The sequence below is a fragment of the Eschscholzia californica genome, unplaced genomic scaffold, assembly GCF_041429995.1.
Source record: "Eschscholzia californica isolate CP2 unplaced genomic scaffold, dmEscCali1.0.p SCAF_4, whole genome shotgun sequence".
Lineage (NCBI taxonomy): Eukaryota > Viridiplantae > Streptophyta > Magnoliopsida > Ranunculales > Papaveraceae > Eschscholzia > Eschscholzia californica.
Window position 1 is genome coordinate 26,076,117 of NW_028238461.1, and position 27,968 is coordinate 26,104,084.

Sequence of the window (27,968 nt, forward strand, 5' to 3'; positions counted from 1 at the left end):
ATAAAAAAAGTTTAACAACCTCTCCGCCACCTTCGTCACCACTCCACCACCATAACCAACACCTCACCACCTGCTCCACAACTCCATCACGACCTCCCGCACAACTCCATCACCACCACTCCACCACTTTCGTTGCAACTCTATCACCACCACTCCACCACTTTCGTTGCAACTCCACCACCATCACCACAACCATTCTACAACGCCACCATCAATCAACCACTCTGCCACCACAATGGTCGCAATTTTACCAACTTACCACCATCACTACCAAAACGGCAAAACTCCATCACCATTAAGCACCAGCACAATAGGTCCACCATTCTCTACTACCGCCTCCTCATTGCCAACATAGCATAATTCTTAATATATTACTACTATTATCAATACTAAACACAACCACTATATTGGGTTCTAATTTCTCAATTTTTTTTTTTTTTTGTGTTTATGAAAAATTAATCATTTATCATATAAATTTACTTTAATTTTCATAGCTTATACATTTCTTACTGATATAATGATATAAGTATATTATTTTTGTAACCATAATATGAAAATCATATATTTTTACCGAACGCCACATCCAAGCTTTTTAACATATAAAAGCACTTTTTATATAACGTATCAAACGAGTCAAATAGATTTTAAAAAATTACTTTTACTCGTGAGCTACTAGAAAAACTCTTAAAATAAGTTATATTTGTACCTAAATGAGACCTAATCATGATATATGACAGTATTAGCATTAGCAAATCTAGTAAATGGCAATCAATCCCTTAGTTTGAAATTTAAAATCTAGTAAATAGATGCGGTCTCATTAAGCTACCCAAATTATCTAAATTTGCTGGAATAGCTCCTATTAACCGATTAATTTGAAGAGCAAGAGCAGAAACTTGCGGGAATCGATTCGGTCTTAAGACATTATTAGGAGTACTTATTCAAACATTCTGCATTACGGAAACAAGAGAGAGAAAAGTTAGGGTTTTCTGGATGAGTCATTACTGTTGACCAAAACAAACTATTTATGGATTAGTACTTGCAAACATAAAACATCAGGAAAGAAAACCCTAACTCAAAACCATGAATAGTCAATAAACTAAGATAACAAGATGAAATATTTAGGAATACCCATAAAAACGAAGCCAAAACCCTAACTTCAAACCATTAATGGAGGAACAGAAAACTTAGATTTTTTTTTTTATTCCAAAAAAAATTAAATATCTCTTCATGAGAGAAAAATATATTTGAGAGAAAGTAAAAGAGAAGAAAGACAAGAAAGAGATGGAAAAACAAAATATTAAGTTGTTAAAATTTTTATAAGTTTAAAACATTGAAGACATCCAACAATGACTATTAGAAAGAAAAAGAGAAGACTGATTATATAAAAGAAGATGATGATGAAAATAAAAATTGAGAAGACAAATCAATAAGGATTAAATAAAAAATAAGTGAGAAAAAAAAGGCAAAAAAGCAACATTGAAAAATTAGAGTATAACTTTTTAGTTAATGCATTGAAAAACACAAAATGACACCATCTCAGTATTTTGATAACTTGGGGTCCTTACGAGAAGCTGATCACACTTTAAAGGGCCAATCGAGAAATAACTCAAAAGTTATATTGTCCAACGGTAACAGAGTAAGATCTTGGTGGTGTATAGTATAGCTAAATTGATCGTGGCATCGCATAGCTAGAAGAGGTTTGAGTGACGAACGACAAACAGATAGAAAGAGAGAGAGAGAGAGAGAGAGAGAGAGAGAGAGAGAGAGGGAGTGAGAGTAGTTCCAATGGCATTCTCATCCTTACATCTGGCATCCCTTCCTCATTCTCTATCTTCTTCTTTCAAACTCCCACCCACTATCACCTCCACCACCGTCGCTCGTTTCGGTGTTTCTATTACAGCTTACAATCCTTCTCGAAGACTCGCTCTCATTCATCTCGGTACTGGTAAGTGCTCTCTCTCTCTCTCTCTCTCTGGAAACCCTATATATCCGTCCCGGGAACCCTATAATGACCCCAATTCCTACATCATTATATCCTGTTCTAAGCTGAAAATTCTGTGTATTTATTACCTGTACAGAAAATTGCGTCTACTTTGTTACTCAGTATTTGATTTGTTAGGTTCTCATGTTTACAAATGATTTATTTTGTTTTTCAGTCAATGTCTGACATATTTAGGGTATAAATTAGGCATCTTGATGTGATAAATCTCAATGGTAAGGATGTGCTTCTCGAAAAACATGATTCTCTTTTATATCTCATTGTGAAGTTTTTTTGTTCCTTTATCTGTGGGCAATAGAATTTGTAGCTTAATTTTCATACAAGGTGAAATGTTATTGATAGACAGTAAGTTAACTGCATAAATGGAACCAATTCTGAGTTACTTTAGGTGGATTATCATCTTGTGCACCAAATACCAAAAAACTTGAAATTGTATTTAAGCTTCAATGTTGAACTTTTAAATGGTTGGACGAATGATAAGAGAAGTAACAAATAAAATCCATACAATGTCATCCAACTAACAAACATATAAAGACATAGTCAAGATTCTGTTCATAAAATGAGTGGTGCGGCACTTTTGTATTTTTTGTGGGGGCACAAATGCACAAATTAAATAAGAGAGAAATAATGTAACTTTAGTTTATCTCGTCTCTTCAACGATGGAGTAACCGAGTAACACTCACTCTCCTTTCTCATAATAACTTCTTATTTTACTTATTTATCTTGGTATTGGAAATGAAGAATCTGATGTTTGTCAGAAAGTAGCTTCCTGGAAATCATCCCGAAAATCATCCTTCTTACTTTTGATTTAACTGTTGCTCCTTGTCGTCGGTGACTGGATGAGAAGGGGAGGAGGAGGGGTAACTGCAAAGACACTCCGACACTCAAGTGAGTTCAATGTTGCAGGGTAAATGAGAACCCAAAGGGTAAGGATCAAATCTCTTTGCAGGCAAACTTGTGTCGTTTATATAGGCTTGCAACGGTGGTGAATCACCAACTTAATGAAGACCACGAGGCAAGTTCGTTAACGAAATCTTTCTGATCATAGTCAATGTAATCGTATCTTTGGATATGGCAAACTGATATACGACGCTATCTGGCCTTCCGCGTAATCGACATATTTCTTATGAAGAACAAAGTTCAAGTTCCCAAAAATACTTTTGATGAAATCCCGTTCTAGGGCTCAGGTTGCAGAGCTGACTCAGATCCACCCTTTTGTTGGCCTTTAAGTCATGATAGAGCTCAAGGTGCCTAGTTCCATTCCGGGGCTCAGGTGATAGAGCTCTTCCGGGTCCACCTCTCTGTTGGTTTTGTCAAGTCTCCCTCGTGCATTACGGTGTTTCAACATGTACCGCGCTGCGCAAGTCAATTGGTTGGGTTCTTCACTGGTCTTGGGTTAGGCTGAGGGGCTGACCAATATTTGGGTCCACATAACCCAGATCTCCTGAAATCTCTTCTGTCTGTTGATTCTGTTTTTCTCTAATTGCCAAGTATCTAAGTGAGTCGACTGCATTGGTCATCACTTGGAGTGCCACTCCGCATTTGCTTGACACCACTCAGCTTGCCTTAACAACTGGTGCTTTTTCCATTGAGTACGGGAAGGTGATCATGAGCACGATAAAAAAAGGAACGGAAAAGAAAATGAAGCTAATGTAGAAATAAAAATAATTTTCTATACAAAAGGTTCACATGTTCTAAAATTTATACCGTATACATCATGTTATCTGCTAATACACATTTTGGTTTTCCAGCCATCCCACAGGCACAACTGTTCGATATAAAAGCGTCAAAGTTGTTAAGATCGGAGGGAAATAGCGCAGAGGCAGGGATAACTGGAAATATAGCTCAAGCAAGCACATCTTCTAGAGAGGAAAGCGACTTGGCATGGATAAAAAAAGACAAGCGGAGGATGCTTCATGTTGTTTATCGTGTTGGAGACTTGGACAAGACCATAAAGTATACTTCTTTTAAAGATACAAATATTTGACACGTATTGATTTCTCTTCATCAATGTTGATAAATAGTTCTGATGAAAACTTGATGAAGAAAGTCTCGTTGTCAATTCGGCTAGCAGTTCATAAAATAATAATTATGTGTGTAAAGTTATAGGAATTTGTCCTTGTATACATGTGCCACCAATCACCTATTAGGTTTCTTCATTCTGTAAGCAGAAACTACCGAATCCTAATGGAAACTTGATGAGCAAGTCTTCCCAAGTTTATGCAGCTACCCGTACGCAGTATTCGAAAACCAAGGAATTTAATAAAATGTAAATCAATAAAAATTGATGATAAATGTACAGGAGATCTTCGAGAATCTCCATCTATTAGCTTTGCTGTATGATCCACTTGTCGATGCCTGCTGCACACCAGGTTTATAAAGAAATCTTATCAACGTTTGACTCTTACAGATTTTATACGGAATGTCTTGGAATGAAGCTGTTGCGAAGACGTGACATACCCGAAGAAAGATACACAAATGCATTTCTTGGATATGGACCTGAAGATTCACAATTTGTTATTGAACTAACTTACAGTAAGTTATTCTAAGTTATAACAACTAAATAATTTTTTTTCCTACTTCCGGCAAGTGCCAAAACTTTCATTTTTCTTCAATTATACAGATTCATCGAATATTTAATCTTTTCCAACTCACTAAGCACTTTAAAGTGATATGGTATCGTATTGTATTGATTTGTTTAAATTTAATTTAATATGTTTTAACATTTGCAGATTATGGAGTTGACAAGTATGACATTGGGACTGGTTTTGGCCATTTTGGTATTGCAGTTGAGGATGTAAGTTTCTAGTGTTTAAGGGAACCAATTCCACTGGAGTAAAATCTTAAGTGGGCTAAAACAAAATCATGTACAGATTTTGTGCACAATTGGGAGGCTTTGATGACATAACATGTAACCTGTCAACAGTTGGTAGCCCAAGTGGTTCCAAGGTGTTGACATAAACTACAGAAAGCCCTGGAGGTCCCAGGTTCGAATCCCATAGAAGGTGGAATCTTTGGTTTATTTGAATTGGGATTATTAGGGTATAAATAATGTAGTTGGGCTTTAGGCCATTGTTCAGTTGGGCTATAGGCCCGGTTCTGTTAGAGTTTGAGTGGGCGGTTATCGAGCTTATCACATCTTCGATGTATCAATGCCAAATGTAACGACATACGTTGATCGTAGTCGATTTCCAAAAAAAAAGACATAACATGTAACCCTATTTGCCAATTGTAGATTCTTTTCCTTATATATATATATATATCACAAAAAACTTTACAATTGGGAGGAGAAGAATCTACAAGCGGCCGATCGGTTATATGTTATGTAATCAAAGCCTCCCAATTGTGCACGAAATCCCTTTATGATTTTTTTAGGGCACTTGAGATTCTTACTCCATGGAATAGGACCCCTTTAACATGCTCTTATACTAGTTTACTATTGTTATTACATTCCTTGAAGAGCTTGTTATTCCTCTCTTCACACAAACACCACATGATAGCCTTTAAGACAATAATGCCCTGTATGCGGATCGCCCTGGTACGTGGTACTGGAATCGGTACACGGTACTTTACCAAGCGAGTATTGAGTACGCTAGGGGTATACTTTACTATTTTCGATTGCAGTACGTTTTGGACTATTTTCCTAGACAATATATGGTGCATTTATGATGGATACGCCCACTCTCAAGTATCCTGTCTCCATAAAACCTCCAATCTAACAAGTTAATTAAATTTTTTTTTTTTGTAGTCAATAGATTTTTACGATGACTTGAGTTAATTTAGGCTAAAAATCTCGGTATGTTAATTTTGGGGTATTGGATCGCAACCCAGCCCACAAAATTATGGGGAATCGGGTAAGCGATACACAAGGGGGAGGAGAATATATGGTAACATTTGGGATCAAGTTCCAAGTTTTCTTCCCTAGCTTTGATTTCCTCAAAGCCTCCCATTGTTCCATAGCTTGAATAATGGATTTAGGTAAGCAATGGCTTATCTTGAACGTGTTAATGAAGTAATGCAAAGATCAGTAGTGATCCTGCAGACATGCAGTGAATGAAAAGATGATCTGTTGGGAGCTTCTAAGGACAGGCTGCAAAAAGTACGTCAACTTTTCTTATCTAGTAACTCCGATAGTCGGTCACTAAGATCGTCAACTTCTCTATGTAAGCTCCTTATATAATTGCAAGTCTCTTGTAGAACCTTAGAGGCTGATACCACATAAAAAAAAGTACGAATTTAGTCACACTATATATTGATAGTCTCAAACCCTAGTTCTTGATCATAACCTTGCCACATTTAAAAAGATGTAGCTCTAAGGATAGGCTGCAAAAACTTAACTCCGATCATCAAATTTTTCCTCCAAGATCGTAGGAAACCGGAACACAGCTACTGCCATAGTACGAGAATATAGTGATTCCTGGTGTAGCTCCGACGGGAAACCTGAGGGTATCGAAAGGGGAAGAAGTCCTGGTGTTCGGAATAGATGGAACGAGAGTTACTACAGATGAGAGAGCTTCTTCCTCCCTCAGTAGGGAGGTGAGTTTAGCTGTAGGAGGTAAGTAATAAGTAGTTCAAGGCTAATGTTTTACTTAATGGTAGGATAGGATTGACGGAATTGGGGTACTATAGGGAATGGAGGATCATCCTTCCAGTGGAGGGCCTTCTTAGTTTGTCGATATTCTTGCGAGAGCTGACCAATCAGAGAAGTCGTAAGGACTTTAGGAAGAAGTTATTGAGATTTAGGGAAGGCAACTCTCTTTGGGTATGGGAGAGCATGACCAATGTTCGAGGTGATTACGTGTGGGCTCACAGAAAAGGAGGAGGCCATAATGGAGGCAAATCGATCTATATTCCGGCGGCCAAAGATGGGAGTGGTTGGGGGGTAGGGGTGGCCCAGGCCCAAAGCAGCCAAAGCGGCTGCTTTGGGCCCCAACGACGAGGAGGACCTAATAGTTTGGATCAAGGTTACCTGGAATGCGGTACGTTTCGGTACTTGGTACGGGTACGTTGGATTGACGTACTTTCTCGTACAAATCAGTAGTGATCCTGATAATGATTGCTTTGGTTTTGTGAGTATAGAGTTTTTTAGTGAAGAAGAAATTCCTTTTTTTTTTCAACTTCATAAACTCTTTTACGCACTTTCTCGTACAAATCCCTATTCTTCAATAATACATCACAACGCTTAATTCCAGCTTTTTTTCCAACTTCAACACCAAAAAAGTGGGAATGGATACGTGTATATGAACTAGTGAAATTCCCTCTGCAATGTTTGCATGACCAACTCTTTGGACCTCCAGGATTTTTTGATGGATTAGTACCACCAATAATTGTTTCGTTAAGTAAAGGTTTGGATATCAAATCTTCTTTTGTCACGCGTGATTGTTTACTGATATTAATTTTCGAGCCTGAACTAGTATTATTATCATTAACTTGAACTTCGTCTTCATCAGATTCATCGTCTAAATTATGAATATTATCTTCTTGATTAACACTATTCATCTGTGATGATGAAATTTCAGTATCATCTCTTGTTTTTTTTTTTTTTTTTTCCGAATGCCATCTTTATGAAACACTAGTGAAGATTCAATTTTACTAGTATTGATGTTATGAATAAAATTGGTTGTATAACACTAATATTTATAATATAGTGCCTCTTTCTAAAGATTAATAAAAAAAATTCAGATTTATTTAGAATTCCTATTTACATAAAAAGTTATTTCTTAAAAAATAAAGTAATTTACTATATTTGTATACATTAATTTGCTTAGTAAATCGGGAAACAATTAATTAATGTGGGTTAGTAAGTACGAAGTCTAGTTGGTCTCGGTCTTTAACATAATACAGTAATAAAATTGGTTTGGGTGTAACATAATAAAAAATTCGTTTTATTATGTCTTGTCCAAAATTCGTTTTATTTATGTGTTGTTGTCTAAAATTTGTTACAATATAATAAAAAATCAATTAATCTTTAGATTACAAGTCAATTCTGAGAATAAAAAATTATTAGTTGGGAAGTTTCCCAACACAATGAAGTTGCCTTTTTGTTTTTCATTAATTTGGGAAACTTCCCAATGCATGCACAGCTTCCAATAGAATTAAAGTTTCTAAAATATATTACTCCCTCCGCCCCATTTTGTTTGGGTGTTATTCCTTTTAAGGAAGTCCCAAAATGTTTGTCCACTTACTTTAAATAAGACTCATTTATGACTAGTTTTATTGATGTTTCCCAATCTACCCTTACTTTTAATACTAATAAAAAGTTTCTATTGGTTCTACACTAGTTCCAATGTAATTTTCATTGTAATACTCTGAAGTAAATATGGGTAATTTAGGAAAATGCTTTTAGTTAGGAAACAATAAATGAAAATCCTTAATAAGTTGGATCTCTCAAAAGGTCAAACAAAATGGGACGGAGGGAGTAATTTATTACCTAAAACCCTTTTCATCTGTTCACATCATCAAGTAAAGGGAAAGTTTATAAAGATCCAATGGTTGCAAAAAACCTTAAAAAAATTCAAATTTTATGATCTGACGGTCAAAAACTAATCTAATCCCTTTTAATCTAACGCTATGTGGTTGGTCTCGGCCGAGACGGCCGAGAATCTCGGGTCTCGTCTCGGTCTCGGCCCTCTCCCGAGACGAGACTCGGCCGAGACCCCGAGTTAGGGTTTAGAACTTTTCTTTTGGAAAACTCTTAGACCTAATTGTGTACTACTATTTATTATCTTCTTAAATCTTAACTACTTATTGCATTCCCAATGAATCTAATATAAATAGCAATAATACTATAAAGAATTTTTAGGTTTTATGCCTTATAGAAACTTTGAAAATTCTTTAGAAACTTTCAAAATTTTAGTAGATTAGGATTTATTTATACAATTATCAAGTTAAAATAAGTAGTAAAAACTAGAATTAAGAACTAATAAAGAAGTAAAGAACACAAGAACCTAATTTTAGTAGATTAGGATTTATTTTATGCCTTAGTAGTAGGCCATTAGCTAATAGCTACACTTGCTGTCTCGGCCGAGAATCTCGGTCCGTCTCGGTCTCGGTCTCGTCTCGGTCTCGGCCTTCGGCCGGACCGAAACCGAGACCGAGACCAACTACATAGATCTAACGGTGAGAATAAGTAGCTACATTATAAAACTAAACCCTAAATTTTTTTCTTTAAAACCTAATATGAGAGACAACCATCTTCCTCCCTCACTTAACAACCTTTTGTTAAAAACCCTAAAACAAAACCCTACTATCAGAGACGGCTATGGAGTCTGAAAATCCCCATCTAATAGAGAAAATATTGGTGATGAATCATGGCGAGACCCTAAAAGATGAAGACCTAAAACGAAAATACAGGTTTTTCTATTTTTCTTCAAAAACTAGTATTATTTATTTATTTTGTTCCATCTTCTTCAATGAATCTGGTTCGCTCTTACCAGCGATCTGGTACGCGAACGCACCCTAAAAGGGTAATCGCGAACCAGATCGCGGTTCGTCACTACTCCTAGCGAATCTGGCAACCTTGGTTTGGATTTTTATTTTAGTTTGTCACATAATTATAACATTTTAAACTATTTTAAAACATATTTTGAGTTGTAGCTCAATGGTTAAGGCTTTGGATAATGTGAAAGAAGTAATGTGAAAGAAGTAATGTGAAAGAAGTAATGTGAAAGAAGTAATGTGAAAGAAGTAATGGGTTCAATCCCATCCATAACCATTTTTTTTACGAAATTATTTTAAGCATATAGGGCCCCAATTTTTAGCGCCGCTAGGGGCCTCCAAAATGTTTGGGCCGGCCCTGTTGGGGGGGCGATGATTAATTTCTTGAAATCCTTTTAAATCTTCCTAAAGATTCTCCACCTTCTATTCCCTCTCCTTTTACTAAAGATTTTCCTCCCCCCAAGAAAGCTATACCCAATGCATGAAGGGATACGAGTAATGATTCCCACTCGAGAAACATGAAATCAGGCAAGGAGATGTATGGGTTTAGTATTAGCCCTAGAGAGGGGTTTAACCGTTTAAGAAATTTGGATTTACTCACTCTGAAAAGCTATTCAAACACCCCCTCTCTACCAGTTGTAAAACATCCTCTTCTAAACCCTATTATCACATTCCCTCTTGTTCTTCAATGGCGGTCTCAAACCTTGGTGATATCAACTGGAACAAAACGGTGATCTTAGAGTTATATCCTCCTATTGAAGATTGGTCGTGTGTCAGTAGGGTGGTTCATAGCATTCTGGACTCGAAAGAGTTTGATATCCTACCCTTTAGGAAGGGTTTCGCTGTTCTTCGTACCAAGCTCAACGTTGATTTCTTTTCGGAATTCGAATCCATAAAAATCAAAGAAGAAGAGGTAACTTTGTTTTTCAGGCAGTGGACGGCGACATGCCATGCCTTATCTAAGGAGCCAAACTTACTCTCGGTTAAGCTCTTTGGGATTCCCTTCCATTTATGGAATGATAAGATCTTCTCTTCTTTGGTCGAGGACGCAGGAGAGATGGTCGAGATTCATGAAGATACCCGTAACTTTAACAATCTGTGGTTCGCTAGGGTGACTGTTCAGTGCAAAGTGAACGGAGGTATGCCGGAAAAATTAGTTCTTGTCGTCGGAGGAGAGACTTTCCACATCTCAGCGGAATTGGATGTGATCTCTGACAAAAATCACCATGTTTGGCAAACAGTACACCCTCCTCGAAAAGTCGGGGTTTAGATTCCTAAAGATACTTTTCCTCCCTTGCAAACCTCTGTCTCTTGGGTGGAGGATCATCAATCAGAGGTTCAAATAGGTAAGGAAACCAACAGGCTTTTCAAGACAACAGAAAAGGTGAATGATCATTTGAGGAAAGTCAACACTACCGTTTGTGGCATCAAGATTCAGGAGCCCTCAGAGGCGAAGAAGTTGGTGGAAGCACACTCTAGAAAGTCAATAGATGTCGAGATGATGGAAGGACAGATGGTATTGACAGAGGAAGCCAAGCTAGCTGTGAAGGAGTTGATGGATAGAGCTGACAAGTGGTGCAAGTCTAAGAAGGTTTTCAGTAAAAGAGGAAGGTGATTAAGAAAGTCTATATGCCTAAGAAAGGGGGTGCGGGAAGTAATTTTGCTAAGGTAGCAAGCCCAGATAGCATGGGCCCAGAGCAGGGTACTACCCCAGATGGTGAGCTTGATGGGGGGCCAGTAGAGAAGTGTGTCAGCCCAACGGAAGCAGGCCCAAGTAAGGGGAAGGTCCCTATAAGTGATAAATCTATATTGGGCAAAGAAGAAAAGGCCAGGTTTCATAACATTCTTGAGACAGACATCGAACTAGGGTTTGCTGGATTTCATAACCCTGAGAGAGTTCTGGATCTGATTCGCGAGGAAGATATCCCCATCAAAAACCCTCAGTTTAAGAGCACAGCAGAAGAGGAGCCCCTTCTAATTCAGCCACTAGCGGTGATTGCACCTCAAGAGGACTAGGGGTTGAATTCTGGTGTTGAGCTGATTGATGACAAAGAAGCTTTGACTATAGCTAGGTTTTTGGAGGAGAGGAAGGCCAGCAGGACTAGTTCGTTCGGAGGTAAGAAGAAGAGAGCCTCGGGCTTCTCTAGAGAGTTGAGGTCCCTGGAGTGGAGTATAGCGGTCCCAATGGAAAAGACAAAGAAGAACTCCAAGTCAGGTAAGATGGAAGAGGATGAGATATTTCCATGTCTTTAAACCTTATCAGTTGGAATATTTGTGGGTTAGGTAGTCCTTCTAAACATTTTGCAGTCAGGAATCTGATCAAGGATAAGTTTGTGTCTTTTGTTTGTCTCCAAGAAACTAAGATGTCTTGTATGTCTCCTTTTTTGGTAAGGTTATTATGGGGTTGGGGGAACCATGGGTGGGTTGATAAGCCATCCATTGGTACGTCCTGGGGAATATTATGTATTTGGAATTCTGATGAATATATTTTAGTGGATCAGTATATCGGTGTGTTCTCTGTGAATTTAGTTCTTAAGAATACCAAGGAAACTTTACTTGGTTGTTCTCTAGAGTGTATAGACCTTGTAAGAAGGGATTGAGGCAGGAACTTTAGGCAGACCTTAGTGTGGTAGCGGATAAGTGGAACCTTCCATGGTGTGTGGGAGGGGACATTAATGTGGTTCGTTTCATTCACGAGAAGGGAGGGACTAAGATTTCGAAGAGTATGAGGGCCTTTGAAGACTGGATTTCGAGTCGGGGGCTAATAAATCTTCCCAAGATTGGTGCAGAGTTTACCTGGTCTAGTAACCAGGAGGATCCAGCTATGAGCCTTCTTGATCGCTTCCTCATCAGCCTAGAATGGGAGGAGAAATTTCCTGCGGTGGAGCAAATTATTCTTCCTAGAGTGATCTCGGATCACTCTCCTGTCCTTCTTCGATCCGAGGTCAGTAAACATAATCCTCCCCCCTTTCGGTTAGAAGAGATTTGGGTGTTGGAGGAGGATTTCCTCGAGCGTATTGAGGAGTGGTGGAAGGTAGATCAAGAGGGACTGACGAGTAGCGAAGTCTTATGGAGAAAGCTACAGTTCGTGAAAGGAAAACTCAAGACCTGGTCTAAAGCTAAGTTTCGTCAGATGAATGCAAAGATGAAGAGTTTAAAAGAAAAGATTGACTGTTGGGATAAGCGAGAAGAAGGTGGAACCTTGCTCAGTCAAGAGTTTGAAGAGAGGAAGTTGGCTAGAGTAGAGTTGAATAAGCTTATGAGCTTAGAAGAAATCAGTGTGAGACAAAAGTCTGGGGTTCAGTGGCTGAAGGCAGGAGATCGAAATTCTTCCTACTTCCATAAGATCATCAACTGTAGAGCAAGATAGAAAAAAAATCAGTAGTATAGAGCATGAGGGGTCCAGGTTTTCTGAGGATAAGGAGATAGAAGCTGCTGCTGTCGACCATTTCAGCTACTTGTATTCAGAAAATAGATTCTGGCGCCCTTCTATAGAGATATGACCCTCCCCTCTATTAGCTCGGAGCTCAATGGTTTCTTGGAAGCAGTAGTAAAGGAAGAAGAGGTGGTGTTAGCCATGAAGGATTTAGCCAAGGATAAGACCCCTGGCCCTGATGGTCTTCCCCTTAGTTTCTTTATCAGATGTTGGGACATTATCAAAGAAGATTTCATGGGGATGGTTCTGGATTTTTTGGACTCAGCTAAGTTAGACTGGAGACTCAATCATACCTTCATAGTGTTAATTCCCAAGAGGTATGATTCAAATTCAACGCGCCCATTTCCTCCTCCATGGCCTTCTTCTAACCAGGGTGTTCAAGAGCCTCTCTGTAACACTTAGGGGCAGTAACCGAGGATAAAAAAGTAGAGAATGCACGAAAAGATGGGGAAACATTATCAAGAGAAACATAGAGAAATATAGACAAGAATGCTTACCTTTACGAAGGGCAATGGACATATCAAGATCAATATAAAGAGGCGGATCCGCAGACGAAGAAGGCAATGGTGAAGGAGGTGGGATGACGTTAATGGTCTCACAGGAAGGAACAATCTCTTGTCGTGGACGACGAGTATACACGATATCAGTCGAGGGTGAAATGGTTGGGGGGATACTCGAGGGGGGTGGAGGTTGGGGATTAGCAGGCGGTGGAACAGGTTCAAAAACAGGATGAGGAACAACTACATTTTCACTAGGAATTGTAGCTAAAGAGTTACACTCTTTCGAAAAATAAGGCACATGCTCAAAAAATGAAACATCTGTACTAACAAAATGTTTTCTCAATGTAGGACTGTAACACCTGTAACCTTTTTGTGTACGAAAATACCCCAAGAAGCTACATTTATATGCATGAGGATCTAGTTTATCACGACCAGGACTCATGTTATGAACAAAACAGACACAACAAAACAGACACAACCAAAAACTTTAGGAGGAATAGAAAACATCTCATCATTCGGAAATAAAAGTTGAAAGAGAGATTTACCTTGCAACACACGAGAAGGCATACAGTTTAAAAGATAAACTGCAGTCATAACAGAATCTCCACAATAAAATTTTGGAACACTCATCTGCAGTAAAAGAGCACGAGCAATAGCAATAATGGGGCCATTCTTCCGTTCTGCTCGACCATTTTGTTGTGGTGTAGCTACACAAGAAGTTTGGTGAATTATTCCCTTTGATTTTAAGAATTGGGACAATTCACCGGATTTGTGGTCTTGTGCATTGTCAGAACGAAAGACTAACACTTTAGCATCAAACTGATTTGTTATTTAAGCATAAAAGGATTGGAAAATAGTAAACAATTGAGAACGATCACTTAAAATATATGCCAAGTCATTCGAGAGTAATCATCTAAACGGGAAAAAAGATATTTAGCGCCACAAAAGCCACTGTCCAACTAGGACCCCAGGTATCAGAATGTATGAGTTCAAGAGGTCGAAGTCTATGACTATTAGGTCGAGGAGAGTAACTAGATCTATGATATTTCCTGAGTTCACATGTTTCACACTCAAGAGAAGAAAGGTGTAAATCAGGAACCAAAAGACGTAAATTGTCAGCTGAGGGATGCCCTAATCTGCAATGCCATTGAAAAGGAACAAAAGAGGTGTGCAAAGCAGTAGACTCAATCGGTTGGAAATAGTAAAGACAATTCTTCTCAAATCCTCAACCAATCGTCTTCTTCGTCTTTAGATCCTGAAAAACACAATATTCAGGATACAAGGTTACAGAACATTGTAGTAGTTTGGTAAGTTTACTGACATATAAGAGACTAACAGGAAACTGAGGTATATATAGAACAATAGAGAGATTGATTTTAGAGGAGGAACAAACGGCCCCAATACCACTAACTTGTGATTTGGTGCCGTCGGCCAACGTAACAAAGGAAGGAGTTATATTGGTTTTGAGGTTTCGTAAAAGGGTAGGATTACTTGTCATGTGATCAGATGCACCCGAATCGATTACCCATGGAGTAGGAGAAATAGACTGAAGAGGATGGAGAGGGATCAATCACGCGCATCTTGTCAATCATAGACTCGTATTCCTCTTTCGAGAAAGTTACTTGACCAGAACTAGCCTCAATAACTTTGAAATTACCCTCTTCAGTAGTAGCGGATTAGCCCATACTGGTTTTCCATGTAAGGCCCAATTGTATTCAACAGTGTGGTTCTTACGACCAAAGTTGGTGCAATTTTTGAGGCCTCACCCTCGACCACGACCTGTAGATGGAGCACTAATTGTCGTTCACCCAGGTGTTGAGGATCCACCTTGTTTCCCACTGCATAACTAGTTTGTTCAACAGAGGATACCAAGGCAGCACGGTCAGATCTAACAGTGGGCTCCTGGCAAATAGCACATTGAATACAAGCAAATGCCTCACTAGCTGTAGGTATGTCCTTATCTGACAATATTCGTGACCCAATATGAGCTAAGTTAGGACTTAGTCCTGACAAGAATTTGGAGACTTGAAATTTTTCGCGTTGCCTTCGTTGAGTCTCAATGTCATTGGTGAGAGGTTGATAAACATTTAACTCCTCCCATAAGCCCTTCAGTTTAGAAAAATACTCACCAACTGACCTTTCACCTTGCTCAATGGTGAAGATACTTTGAAATAGTTCATATGTACGAGTGATGTTTTTATCTGATGACTACGATTCTTTGAGACTATTCCAAAATTTCCTTTGCCGAGTTCAAACAGTTTACGGTTTCAAATATCTCCTTCTCCAAACTATTCCATAACCACGTCATAATCTGAGCATCATCTTGTTCCCACGACTCTAGTTCCTTCAAATCAGTTGGTGGGGTTGATTGTTGATGAAATATGCGACTACTTTCTACGAGCTTTAAGAAACACACTATAGCCTTTGACCATTGAAGGTAATTGTGACCATTAAGTTTTACAGCAATCATTGATCCATAAAGTATCGGTCCAGATTTTTCATCCATTATAGAGTGACCAAGTAACAAGCTATACTAACAATATGATGACTTTGAGTTCAACAAATAAGCCAAGTAGAGTAGATTCAAGTAACCCTTAGTTTCATTTATGAAACAGTAGGTCCAACAACAGCAAAACAGTAGATTGAAGCCCAAATTGAGTGCAAATAGTAGGTGAATCAAGTGCAAAGAGCATATAGATCAAGGGTAAGCCCCCTAACAAACCCTAAATCCAATGGAATCCTACTAAATCCAAGCAAAACCGAGCTGAAATAAGGCAGATTTTGCCAAAAAACGAGTGGAATCTAGAGAGAGAAAGTCCAATGTTTTTGAAACCCTAAACAAGAGATCTAAAGAAAGAAAAACGAGATTACCAAGTGTAGATTCACTTCATGTGTTGCTCTGATACCATGTTGTAGATCTAGAATTAAAGAAGTGAAGAAAAGTACGACTCTTTCATTCATCATGTTCTAACTAGTTTTTTTTTGACATTAATAATAAACTTTAGATTAATTGAAAAATGATAATACATACATTGAATGGGAATATTTTCATTTTTAGCAAGCCCTTGCCTGTCAAGTCAAAATAGTAAATTGTTTTTTTTTTTTTTTGAATTAACCTTTCATTGACCGAAGAACAGAGTCCACAAATAAATAACGTTACATCAGGGACTACACAAATAAAATTGAACTTGAAAGCGGGCAGTAACACAAGTTTCCGAAATTTTGGACTTAAGTTGAATGCGCTAAGTCATACGTGTCAGTGTTACTTGCTCTTCTAGTGAATTGAATGGTTGTTTGTAAGACCTGTGTTCTACGCCTGATTTCATTCCCTAATTTCCAAGGGGTGTCGTATAAGCCGGCCGATAAGAAGGATACCAATGCTTTGGAATTCGTCTCCACTATAAGTGTAAGCACCGTCTGCATACATTTTGATCATCTCATGTTGAAGAGGGATCCATTCATAGATCTGCAAAACATTGTGATAGTAGTTCAAGAGGGTTGAGGAGATGGATACCTGTATTATTTCTGAGCTTTGAGAATGATTTGTTACAGAGTCCATATGATTCATGAATAAGGACTAATAAGAAAATAGAGTAGGGATAGAGAATAAATGATGAAAGGAGACTAGATCTCAATAATTAAGCCTCCTGAGAGAGGAAAATGAAGAAGAAAACTGTAGAGACTTGTTCTAACTAGTTTCTTACAATAGAGAATAGTCTAGGTAAACGGAAACATTCTATATAGACTATATTACCCTTATATTAACTCTATATTAACATATATATATATATATATATATATATATATATATATATATATATATATGCATAAGTCATAACACCAAGAATATTAATTCCCTATTATATACATAAGTCATAACACCAACAATATTAAGGGTTATTTTCCAAATAACCCCCAACTTTGTGACCAGTTTCCTGCCTAGCCCCCTACTTTATGAAAAATACCTAGATGGCCCCCTTTTTCAGTTACCGTTATAACTCCGTTAACTAGTCATCACCTCTCTCTCCTCCATGTCATCGCCTCTCTCTGCCACCTCATCTTCTCGCCACCTCATCGTCTTCACCAGCGAAGGTCTCCGGCCGGCCAATTTTCCGGCCGACAACCTTGAAAAATAAAAAAATCCTCTCTCTAATTTTTTTTTTTCTCTTCCCTCTCTCTCTGAACACTCCGGCGAAGGCTAACCCTTCGCCGGAGGTAGGTCTGTTCCACGAATTATCTCCTAACAATAACCTCACAAATGAGGAACTTCCTGTTGCAGGAACAATTGTTTTTAAAGCATATTGAGAAGGTATCATTCTTGTAAATTTGTTGTTTTCTACTGATAAAGCTGAAAGTTTAGGCATCATCGCCATGAAAGCTGGTAATAGACCTGGAATCTCATTATCACTTAGATCAAGTGCTATTAACTCTCTTTGGGTACCTAGAGTTTCAGGAACTTGTAAAGATTCAAACTTGTGAGAAATTGTAAGTTCTTGAAGAGATGGGGTTTCAAATAGGGCAGAAATTACAGGACCTGTAAGTGAGTTATGACTAAGATCCATTACTTGTAGAAACTCCAAATTGATTATATTCACCGGAAGATTTTCGATTAGATTGTTATTTGTCATTGAAGTCTCCATCAGAGATTCACGTAATTTAACTGGAATGCGCCCTGAGATACCATTATCACTGGCATCTAAGAAGATGAGATTTTTCAGGTTACCCAAATTAAAGGATTACCAAGTTGATTGTATACTTAACAAGGTCCATTTGATTGTATACTCAACAATTTATTCACTGATGAATGGATTACCAAGTTAAAGTATTACTCATTTAAAAATCCTAATGTCTGGTTCGAAGGAAGCCATGGAAGTGTTTATAAAGCTGTTCTTAATAATGGAAAATTAATTGGTGCTGTTAAAAAAACAACTTCATCAATGATCAAATTTACTCCAATTGATAATGATATTTAAATCCTTTCAAGAATTCAAAACCCTAGATTTGTTAATTTATTAGGTTTAGTCTTGATTCTCCTGAAAACAAATTACTTGTTGTTGAATTCATGCCTAATGGATCTCTACACGATCTTCTTCATTCCAATACTCAAAATCCTAGTTTATCAAAACGGATTCGATTAGCTTTGCAAGTAGCAAAAGCGATAGAAATTCTCCATTCTTCAAATCCTCCAGTTATTCACAGAGACATTAAATCTTCAAATGTTTTAATTGATTTGAATTGGAATGCTAGATTACGGGATTTTGGTTCGACATTAAGATGATTCATTGAAGATGTTAGGGTTAAATCTACCCCTCCAGTTCTACATTATCTTCTAAACCAGACCTCTTCTCTCTCTGGATCTGTTTAGAGAGAGAGAGGTGAGAGAAGGAAAAAAAAAATTGGAGAGAGAAAGGATTTTTAATTTTGTATGTTTGAAGGTTGCCGGCCGGAAAATTGGCCGGCCGGCGACCTTCGTCGGTGAAGACGATGAGGTGGCGAGAAGATGAGGTGTCAGAGAGAGGCGATGACATGGAAGAGAGAGAGGTGATGACTAGTTTACGGAGTTATAACGGTAACTGAAAAAGGGGGTCATCTGGGTATTTTTGATAAAGTAGGGGGCTAGGCAGGAAGTTGGTCACAAAGTTGGGGGCTATTTGGGAAATAACCCCAATATTAATTCCCTATTTTTTCTCTTTCTTCCTTTATTGATGTTATGTAACCTATGTTGCTCTAAATGTTCTTGATTTCTTAACTCGTTCTTTTTGATTTTTCTTTCTCAATCCATCACTTTAATATTCCCCTTTTGATATCTTCTGATGGATTATAGAACACTTGCAGCTCCTGGTTGAAAACTTGCTTACAGATATGTTTAAGGAAAGCGATCCTTTAGTGTGCGTGACCCTATCTAGCATTCGGACCAGAACTTTATCGACTCTCCATTGCCCAGCTCCATTTTTAGCCTTTACTTTAGAGAATAAACCATTTCTTTGATTGGCTAAGCCATCCTTGCCATTTTCAACCTATTTAAAACTTATTCAATTGTTAATCTTGGGAAATGTTGTGGGGTGCTATCTATTAAGATTTCCACTGGTAAAATTAAATTAATTTGCAAATAGGTGGAGTTCTTGCAGCCTTGTATTAGAGCTGGATAGTTAGGCTTTGATAGATGGTACGGGAAGTAGCTAAATGCTAAAGTTACTATGAGTTTACTTTATATGGGTTCAAATTTACTTGTTTTATAAAACAGGTCGCGAAGACTGTGGATCTTATAAAGGCCAAAGGGGGGCAAGTAACCAGGGAACCTGGACCTGTCAAGGGTGGTAGTACTGTGATTGCTTTTGTTGAAGATCCTGATGGTTACAAGTTTGAACTTTTGGAAAGAGGACCTACACCAGAGCCTCTATGTCAAGTAATGCTTCGTGTGGGCGATCTTGATCGTTCAATAAGTTTTTACGAGAAGGTAAAGCTCTTCCTTGAATGATTCACAAACATATCTGTCGTTGCAACTTGTTTTATATAATATGCTTTCTGCATCCCTTGCTTACTATGTCTGAGAAGTAGTATGTGGGTGTGCTCTCCTCCTAACTTATAGGCTTTCGGCATGGAGCTACTAAGGAAACGAGACAGTCCAGAATACAAGGTAACATGAGATTTTTTTTTTCTGTACATCAATATTACCTATTTATACATCAGCGCTTCTGTACCATGTAATAATTAATAAATGTGTGATCACGCGTGCATGCATTTGGTCATAATTTTTTCTAGACTTACGATTCGTTCTCGTGCTTATGTTTACGTATCAAGATATAAGTTTGAGACTTGAGCGACCTGTGGAGTTTAATTATCAGATCTAGGGAAATGCATTTTAGCACTACTTCTACGGAATCCAGTCCTCATTTCCTTTGGTTTGATTATGAGTAGGGATTTGAGAAACTTTTGTATCCACCAAATTCGAGATGTCACTCGTTTTCTGTCTAACTCTTCTTCTCTAATTTGTGAGGGAAATGCTTTCAATCTTTTGGGGGAATATATATAAATTGGGGATTGGGCTGTCTGGCAAATTAGATTTTGAGGGGGTGCGCTAGCGGGGAATGGGCTTAGCGGAACTTGCCTTAAAGCTCCATACGCCCTTATCTTTCCCAACATATTGACATGTCTATCAACGCGTTGGGCTTCTCTGTTTGTTTTGCTGGGGGAAACTGTTAAATCATAAATGCTAATAATTATCAGTCCAAATGTGGAGCTAAAGGGGATCACTTGCTCCTTGAACAATTCTTTCAAAAATGCATCTGATTGTTTAGTCATAAGACAATTCAGAGTTCAGGTGGTTATTAAGAATAGGCGGGAATAATCGAATCGAGCTCATAGATTTACCAAGGTCATTTATGGCCCAACAGAAAAAGATTTTTTTTTTTCTTCTAGAACTACAATATATGGGGGATACTAAGAATCTTATATGACCATTATCAAATTTTTCATGACTTGGCTAGACCAGGTAGTATGTGATTCAGCTAAGTACTATTTTCACCACTAGCTAAGTTTCCCAAGAGCACCACACTTTGAACTTTTGCTTTATTCTAGTTATTCTTAACTTTTAGAAATTCTATAGTTCGATACTTGAATAGGGCTCTTTATTTAATTAGATTGGACGTGAGAGAAGGATTGTTTCCACATAAATAAAAGGATGGCCTGTCTGACGGGTCAAAAGTAACGTCCAGGAATGAATTAGTTTAAGTTCCATTTTGATTTTATAAAGAAAGCATATTAGTTTAGTATAAGTTTGTGGTTGGGCTTGGGACATTGCTTGTAGTTGAAGTTCATTACTATTTCAAATATTCAGGCACATGCAAGTTTACGTTTTTTCAGTTTTATTCTTGTCTCAGATTTATTTGATTGTTTTTATTTGGCTTTGGTTGAATCTGTTGAAGAAAAAGAATATTAGTTGCTTCTATCGACGTAATTATTGTTTACATCATATTCCTCATTCCTTCTAGCCAAGTTTTATCATTAGGTTCCAGTGGATGGTTTGCTTTTAACTGTTCCTGCTGTACTGATTTTGGTCCTACTGATGATGCTACAGTATACTGTAGCCATGATGGGCTATGGTCCTGAAGATAAAAACGCAGTGCTCGAGTTAACATACAACTATGGGGTCACTAAATACGACAATGGCAATGCTTATGGACAGGTAAATTATTTTCTTATTTTCTTGCTGTAGCTTTCTTCTTGGGAATGTTGACGTCTGAGCAGCAGATGTGACATTGAACTCGATTTACCCTCTAGTTAGGTTCACGATATGTTGATAACATAAGTTAAAATTCTTTTTGGAAGCTCGGACTTGTTTCCTGCACTGGACTAAATTTCTTACCAGGATATCTGTATCATACAATTATATCGCATCGCTTTAAGGTGATTGATTTTTCTCCTACCAGATCGCAATAGGCACAGATGATGTTTACAAGACCGCAGAAGTTATTAAAAGGTATGGTGGAAAGATAATCCTTGAACCTGGGCCGTTACCCGGCATCAATACCAAGATCACTGCTTGTGTGGACCCTGATGGTTGGAAAGCGGTAAAGCTTCTAAATTTTTTGTTTTTGGTTCTTAAACAATTAAAAGTTCTTATCCCCTGCTTTTTAACTTTTTCTTTAAGGGTTCCTAGAAACTTACAAATTCATGACCGCTCAATAGTCGTGTACTCGTGCTGGTTTTGATATTCTATAACGTGATTAAGAGTCTTGCTATTTTCCCTTCCTGAACTTTTCCTGCACGGAAATAGGCATATTTAAGGGGAGAATGCATGCTTCGTGAATCGTGACAACTAGATTGGTTAGTTAATTATGAGAATAAAATACTCTAAGTTACAACAGTAATACAAACTCGTTTTGTGAGACTAGGTAGAGAAACACGACCCACATTAGGAAGCTTGAGCATGAGTACTTTCAAGGGAACTAATGAAATAAAATAAAAGAAGAAAAAAATCCCTAATGAATGTTAGATTAGCTTCCATCATTGAGAGGAATCATTGTGGGATCTGAGATTAAAAAGACGTTTTCATGCCATAAGATTTTGAATATTGCCACAAATAAGGAATCTTGATATTTGTTGTGTATAATTTTGGCCGAGTTCCTTAAAACGTCGTACTCACTTGCCAGTGTCTAAAATTAACACCCAATAAGCACTACATGGTGTTTGGTAGGAAAAATTGGTCAATTTTCAAATAACAATTTCTTGCTAATAAATATTGAGGACTCTCCTGGGCTGCTGGGAGCTAGAAAACTGTTATTGATTTGCAGTTCATTTTATTTTTGATCAAATCAAACTTGAGGCTTTCTTTCCGCTTCTTGCAGGTTTTTGTTGACAATATTGATTTGCTCAAGGAGCTGGAATGACATGGAGACATAACCATAATGTGGTTATGTTTTTCATGGCCGGCTTCATACAAATATTCACAATTGTTTTGCCGATAGAACATAATGGCTAAATTGAATCTTCCGAAAGCACAAGCTGCATAAAAAAAGTATAGAAGTTCGATTCTGTTGGTAACTAATGTTGCTTGATCTCATAAGAGTGGTAAGATACAAAGAGGTTCTTTTATTAGATCCAGCAGTGTAGGAAACTTACAACATTTTCATTTGTTATTTAAGTTGCTTATTTGAAATTAAGATTCACTCTTCCGTGTTCTGTCCCTTAAAATTTAAATTGCAATGCAGCATTTTTGTAATGCCGTCAATCCACAACTGTTTCTCACCTTTGCTTCTGCATTCAAATTCGATTAACCTGTCATATGTTTTAACTCCGAAGTAGGATCTCTGCTCACCGCCTTCATCTCGTTCTCGTCCTGGCCACGAGAAGATCTCGTATTCAACGTCGGACACAACACCTGGAAATTAGCACTTGAGCCCAGGACTTGCAAAAGATGGCGGTCTCAGAGATATTCTAGGTAAAGCATTACTTACACTTTTTCTTCTTTGTGAATGTCCCTACCATGTACTTGCTTTTCATTTTAACTATTACCTGCATATTGATATTACCTATGGTGTTCAAGAAACATGTAATTGAATTCGTGAGGTGAAAACTTGGTTCTAGATGTTCGGACAGAAGCATGTTGGAGTAGATTTTCTACCTGCTTATCTGTGTTGATGTAGAAAGAAACTTGCTTCCAGTGTAGACCACCTGCAAAGATGATTGAACAGTTCCACCAATAACTTCATCATATGCTTATACTTTTTCTTCAATATAATGTTTTGAGAATCCAAATACGTTTACTACATTGTCCTACACTCCTATTTTAAATATACCTTTCCTTGTCCTTTTGAGAAGCTCTCCTCCTTTATAAACAAAATTTAACGCTGGCAACATATCACCCTCGACCTGTTCCTTTGTGGAAACAAATGCTGCATTCTGGTCTCCCCTTAGTCTTGCTCTGAGGGTTGCAGCCCCTCGTAGTGCTGCACTAACTAATTCGTTAAATATTATCTTTGTCATCAAGTTAGACCCACAGTTATGAAAGGTTTTTGTCTATATTTTTGGCCTCTTGCCTTTATAAGTTAGTGCCTTTTTGAGTAACCATTGTAACTTGTGCTGAACGTTATTCTACAACACACTAATATATCATTTGTATATGAACTTAATAGCCGTATTTTAAAACATGAGGTGAAATATAATTATAAGTAACTATATATATTGATATCACGTTGCGCCCTATTGTCACACCCATAAAATTTTGGCTAAACAATGGGCCGGTCTATGGTCATATGTGACAGCCCTTAGTGGGAGCCTTTAAATTGGCTAGAAAACTCAAGAGTACATCATATTGGGCCTAGCAAATGAACTTGGGTCATGTTTGGCACATTTATGGGCTGCCAAGGGAGGAATTATCTAGAGAAATATGGAGCGTTAAGGAGTACTCTAGAAGGTTTCTAGAGATTCCCATGTAAATCTCTACACACTTCCGAGCCCTTAGATCTTAGACATGTGTTTTAATCTTGACCATCCATTGTAAGGGTCTAGAAGTATAAATAGGGGTTAACCACCTCATTTGTAATTCATCCAAGGAGTGATCCAAGCGAGTCTAAAGTGTGAGTGACTTGGGAAGAGTGCTTGTAATCTTGTACATGAGAGTTCCTAAGGCCATAGAAGAGTTCCACCGAAGTGCTAGTGTGGTCTGCTAGAGCTTTCTTACTAGTTCTCTTAAGTACTTTAGTGACATAGATCTCTTGTGTGATTCCGCCACCAAGGGATATCGTTTGCCTATAGTCAAGGTTACTTGGCAAACTTGGAGAAAGGCTGACTTGTGCTCGACTTTTGTCAGTCTGGAAGCATAAGTGCTGCACGGGTAATATTCGACAGTGTTAGGTCGAATTTTACTCCGTTGCACTACGCTGTCCCTAGCTTCACATTAAGCCTGTCAATAGATATCCGAATATTCGACATCCGATCCGTGTTCGATTCGAATTTTTATAAAACTCCAAAATTTCGGATATCGGATACGGATTAGGATATTCCTTATCGGATATCAGATATACCAATATCCGATCTGATAAATATCCGTATCCGATAAGTAATATAAAAAAATAATAAAAATATAAATTTTATAAATAATAATATATAAAATGGATGGTTGCTATTTATTATTTGGATCTAATGGTTAAAAACTTAAACCTAAAATATAAATTTTTGTTTTTTGTTTCGGATATCGTAAATTATCCTATATCCGTTAATATTATCGGAGTCGAATTCGAATATTGATATATAATATCCGTCGGATAATTATCGGATATCGGATAGCTTATCAGATATCGGATACGGATATGCCTATATCCGATCTGATAAGCTAATGTTTATGGGCCTACTTCACCTCTTACCCCTAAGCCAACTTCTTACGCCACACTTCGCACTGCATTTCACTTCCCACCAAGGAAATTAGTAAAATATAAGGTACGAGTGGCAGTTAAATGCATAATATTTCCTTCACTAAATATCCTAGCATCTAAAAGCGTAGATAGATAAATACCCGTGGCTGCTCCTGCAGTAAGGGCCATTATGTCGCCGTTGGTTTTGATGTTAACGGCAGATTTGATAGCCATTGCTATCTGGTCATGATCAGCACCCATGTCTGCCGCAACTTCAACACAATGAGAAGCTACCAATGCTGCAGCTGATGCAACAGCTGCTGATGTTTTTAAGCACCCTTCATCTTCGCTACCTGCCAACAATGCAGGTGATGTCTCATATGACATTGCTGTTGCAGCAGCAATTGCTGCAACAACAGCAGCAACCCCGGCTACTGAAATGGCGGCATATAACTGTGCATTTTGAGCTCGTGTCTCCTGTTTCTTTTTCTCCTTTTGATCTTTCAACCATCTCCCGACCATTTTACCTCTCTGTATGCTCTTATACATCTGGGAAAAAAGAGAGTATTAGTTTATCTTCTTACCCATTCTTAGCCCACAGTTTTAATTGCTTGGTTTGTGTGATGATCTTCCTTTTTGTACTTATTGGTGTGTTAAATGCTCAAATCCTTAAATGTTCTTTTCGGGTTCTCGTAGCCGCCCCAAGCTCCAGTAGTACAATGTGAGGTTCAGGTGTATTGGTTTTTTCGCTCAAGTCCGACTTACATGAACTTTAGGTGGTCCTTGTCTTGGTCAGAGAACGATTGAGCGGGAAGGGTCGATGAGGATAAGCCTCATTTCACATCGTTTAATAGGGCTATACTCCGCCCATACGGAAATGAAAATTAAGTCTAATGTGTGTGAGTGGAGTGAAAAGCTCAAGCTCACACATTTTATTTCCTTATAGTTTGGCTTAATTCGGTAAACATACTTTGTTTTGCATGAACAAATCTAAGTTCATCCGCGTAAATCTTAATTTGTGCCGAATAATAATCATATTTATATACACAGCTGCAGCTTTAGAGAACCAAATTTTTGGTACAAAATCTTGGGTTTTGTTTCTCCCAAATTTCACCACCTTTTTTCTTTTAACCCCGATTAGGTAGCTGGGAAACTTCCATTGCCTGCAATGTTGAACTCTTTTTTCGTCTTCGCCGACTCCTCTCACCACCAGCACGGGCAGACACCACCACCAGAACGGGCAGACACAACATCACCACCTTTGCTCTCTTTTCTCTTCTCTTTCTTATGCTCTCCCTTCCTTTTTCTCTCTCTTTTTAGATTTCCTTTGTCGGCAGGAATCCCGATGAAGGTGATCATTTGTCTTCACAAAGGAGTTATGAATCGGAACTCCTTCGTGAAGAAGAAGGGTTTCCAAACGAAGGTTACCCTTTGCTGGGGATTCTTGCTGGTGAAGGGTAACTAGAGAGCTAAAGGTCATGATAGGTCGAGGGAGAGAAAGAGAGGCTAGGAGAGAGAGAGAAAGGGAGAGAGATGGAAGTGGTGCCCGGACACCACTGCTTTCTAGTCTGTGGTGGTGGTAGTGGGGAAAAGGAGAGAAGATTTAGAGAAACAACAAATTTTTTCCACGCAAATAGTCTTGTTTGAAAATATATTTATTTTCCAAAACCACCCGCCATATATATGTATATTTTCTATAACATTAGGATTGGAGTTCTAATTATTTGGATGATCCAAATTGGATCTTTGGTGAAAATACACAAAATTTTCGAATATCATTAATGTTTTTTTCTAGAAAAAAATTTAGCATTGGTCTCACAAGTGAACAAACTTCGGTGTTCTCCCTCACTGAAAGTGAGTTTCACTATTAATAGCAATTAAATTAAAATCGTTCTTCACGTTATCATATTGTGTATTTCATTAATAACTACAATGGTGTATTTCGCCATTTTATGGAAAACACATTTTGCAAGGTCATGCTAGTCACTTGTTTTTCCTGGAAACTGAAGATCCAACTCTGATTTTTCAGTCAAATGACACAAGTGAGATTGAAATGTAACTTATTTTAATTAAATAGTAATAAATTTACTATTTTCGAAATCTTTCAATCTAAGGTTCTGTCTTTTTTATCCTTGACTAGAGAAAATTAGTACATGGAGTAGAGTTTGAAGAATGACTTACAGATTCCACAGCAGAATTGTCATTACCATAAGCTGTTAAGAGTGATGGTGTAGATTGAATATCATGCACTGTCACACCAGTAGAAGAAACAGGACCAGTCTGATCAAGAATATTAGGTTGAAGAAGTGTATGATTAGTAGAAGTAGTAGTAGTATTCTTTGTAAGTGCTCTAGAAATTTCCATTGAAGATAAACTCCATGATCTAGCAAGAACTCCATTGATTCTGTTGGAGTTTCAGGTGGTGGTAGTACTACTTTTGAACATCTAACAATTTCAGGTTGCCAACTTTCATCTGTAAGGAAGTCTTCCTTTATACCTTCCAATTTATGATGATTTGGTATAATTTTTTTGTAGCAAAAACTTGAATCCATTAAACTCCAATTCTAACAGCCAGACAAACACCACTTAAGGGAAATTAGGTTCAAAGATTGAAAAACACTCACAATCATGAAACTAAGTAATACATCAAACTTATTTCCTTCCTAGATATGTATGTACATGAAAAGGTAGGTAAACATTTTTATAAAAAAAGAATAAGATAAAGTATAGTTGATTATCACAAT

At 37.8% G+C, this 27,968-nt stretch overlaps 3 protein-coding genes across 13 annotated transcripts in view; 2 read left to right on the top strand and 1 right to left on the bottom strand.

Annotated features, from left to right (window-relative positions):
• LOC147543893 (uncharacterized) overlaps positions 1 to 27,968 on the top strand; it is a 101,312-nt gene that overhangs the window by 8,319 nt on the left and 65,025 nt on the right. The gene's annotated exons all lie outside the window — the stretch shown is intronic.
• LOC147543894 (putative lactoylglutathione lyase, chloroplastic) lies at positions 1,578 to 27,125 on the top strand. 9 transcript variants are annotated; one of them, XR_015239810.1, is made up of 11 exons: positions 1,647 to 1,945; positions 3,751 to 3,955; positions 4,410 to 4,534; positions 4,732 to 4,796; positions 19,617 to 19,829; positions 19,962 to 20,009; positions 21,450 to 21,557; positions 21,802 to 21,942; positions 22,720 to 22,942; positions 23,174 to 23,312; positions 26,720 to 27,125. XR_015239810.1 is itself a non-coding variant. In XM_086673737.1 (9 exons), exons 1-9 carry the CDS (start codon positions 1,786 to 1,788, stop codon positions 22,759 to 22,761), a joined length of 1,107 nt encoding a protein of 368 aa, XP_086529863.1. In that variant the 5' UTR covers positions 1,578 to 1,785; the 3' UTR covers positions 22,762 to 23,102. The 9 variants fall into 9 exon arrangements, 2 of the variants coding, with proteins under 2 accessions (XP_086529863.1, XP_086529864.1); XR_015239811.1 differs by having other exon boundaries at positions 23,177 to 23,312; XR_015239813.1 differs by having other exon boundaries at positions 1,757 to 2,925.
• LOC147543895 (VAN3-binding protein-like) lies at positions 22,944 to 27,965 on the bottom strand. Of its 3 annotated transcripts, none has more exons than XM_086673740.1 (6): positions 27,406 to 27,965; positions 25,386 to 25,773; positions 23,671 to 23,820; positions 23,496 to 23,545; positions 23,329 to 23,386; positions 22,944 to 23,252 (listed from the first exon to the last, which is right to left on the bottom strand). In XM_086673740.1, the coding sequence occupies exons 1-6, from the start codon at positions 27,586 to 27,588 to the stop codon at positions 23,038 to 23,040; spliced, it is 1,044 nt and encodes a 347-aa protein (XP_086529866.1). In that variant the 5' UTR covers positions 27,589 to 27,965; the 3' UTR covers positions 22,944 to 23,037. The 3 variants fall into 3 exon arrangements, with proteins under 3 accessions (XP_086529866.1, XP_086529865.1, XP_086529867.1); XM_086673739.1 differs by having other exon boundaries at positions 23,671 to 23,829; positions 27,406 to 27,959; XM_086673741.1 differs by having other exon boundaries at positions 23,671 to 23,829; positions 27,432 to 27,518.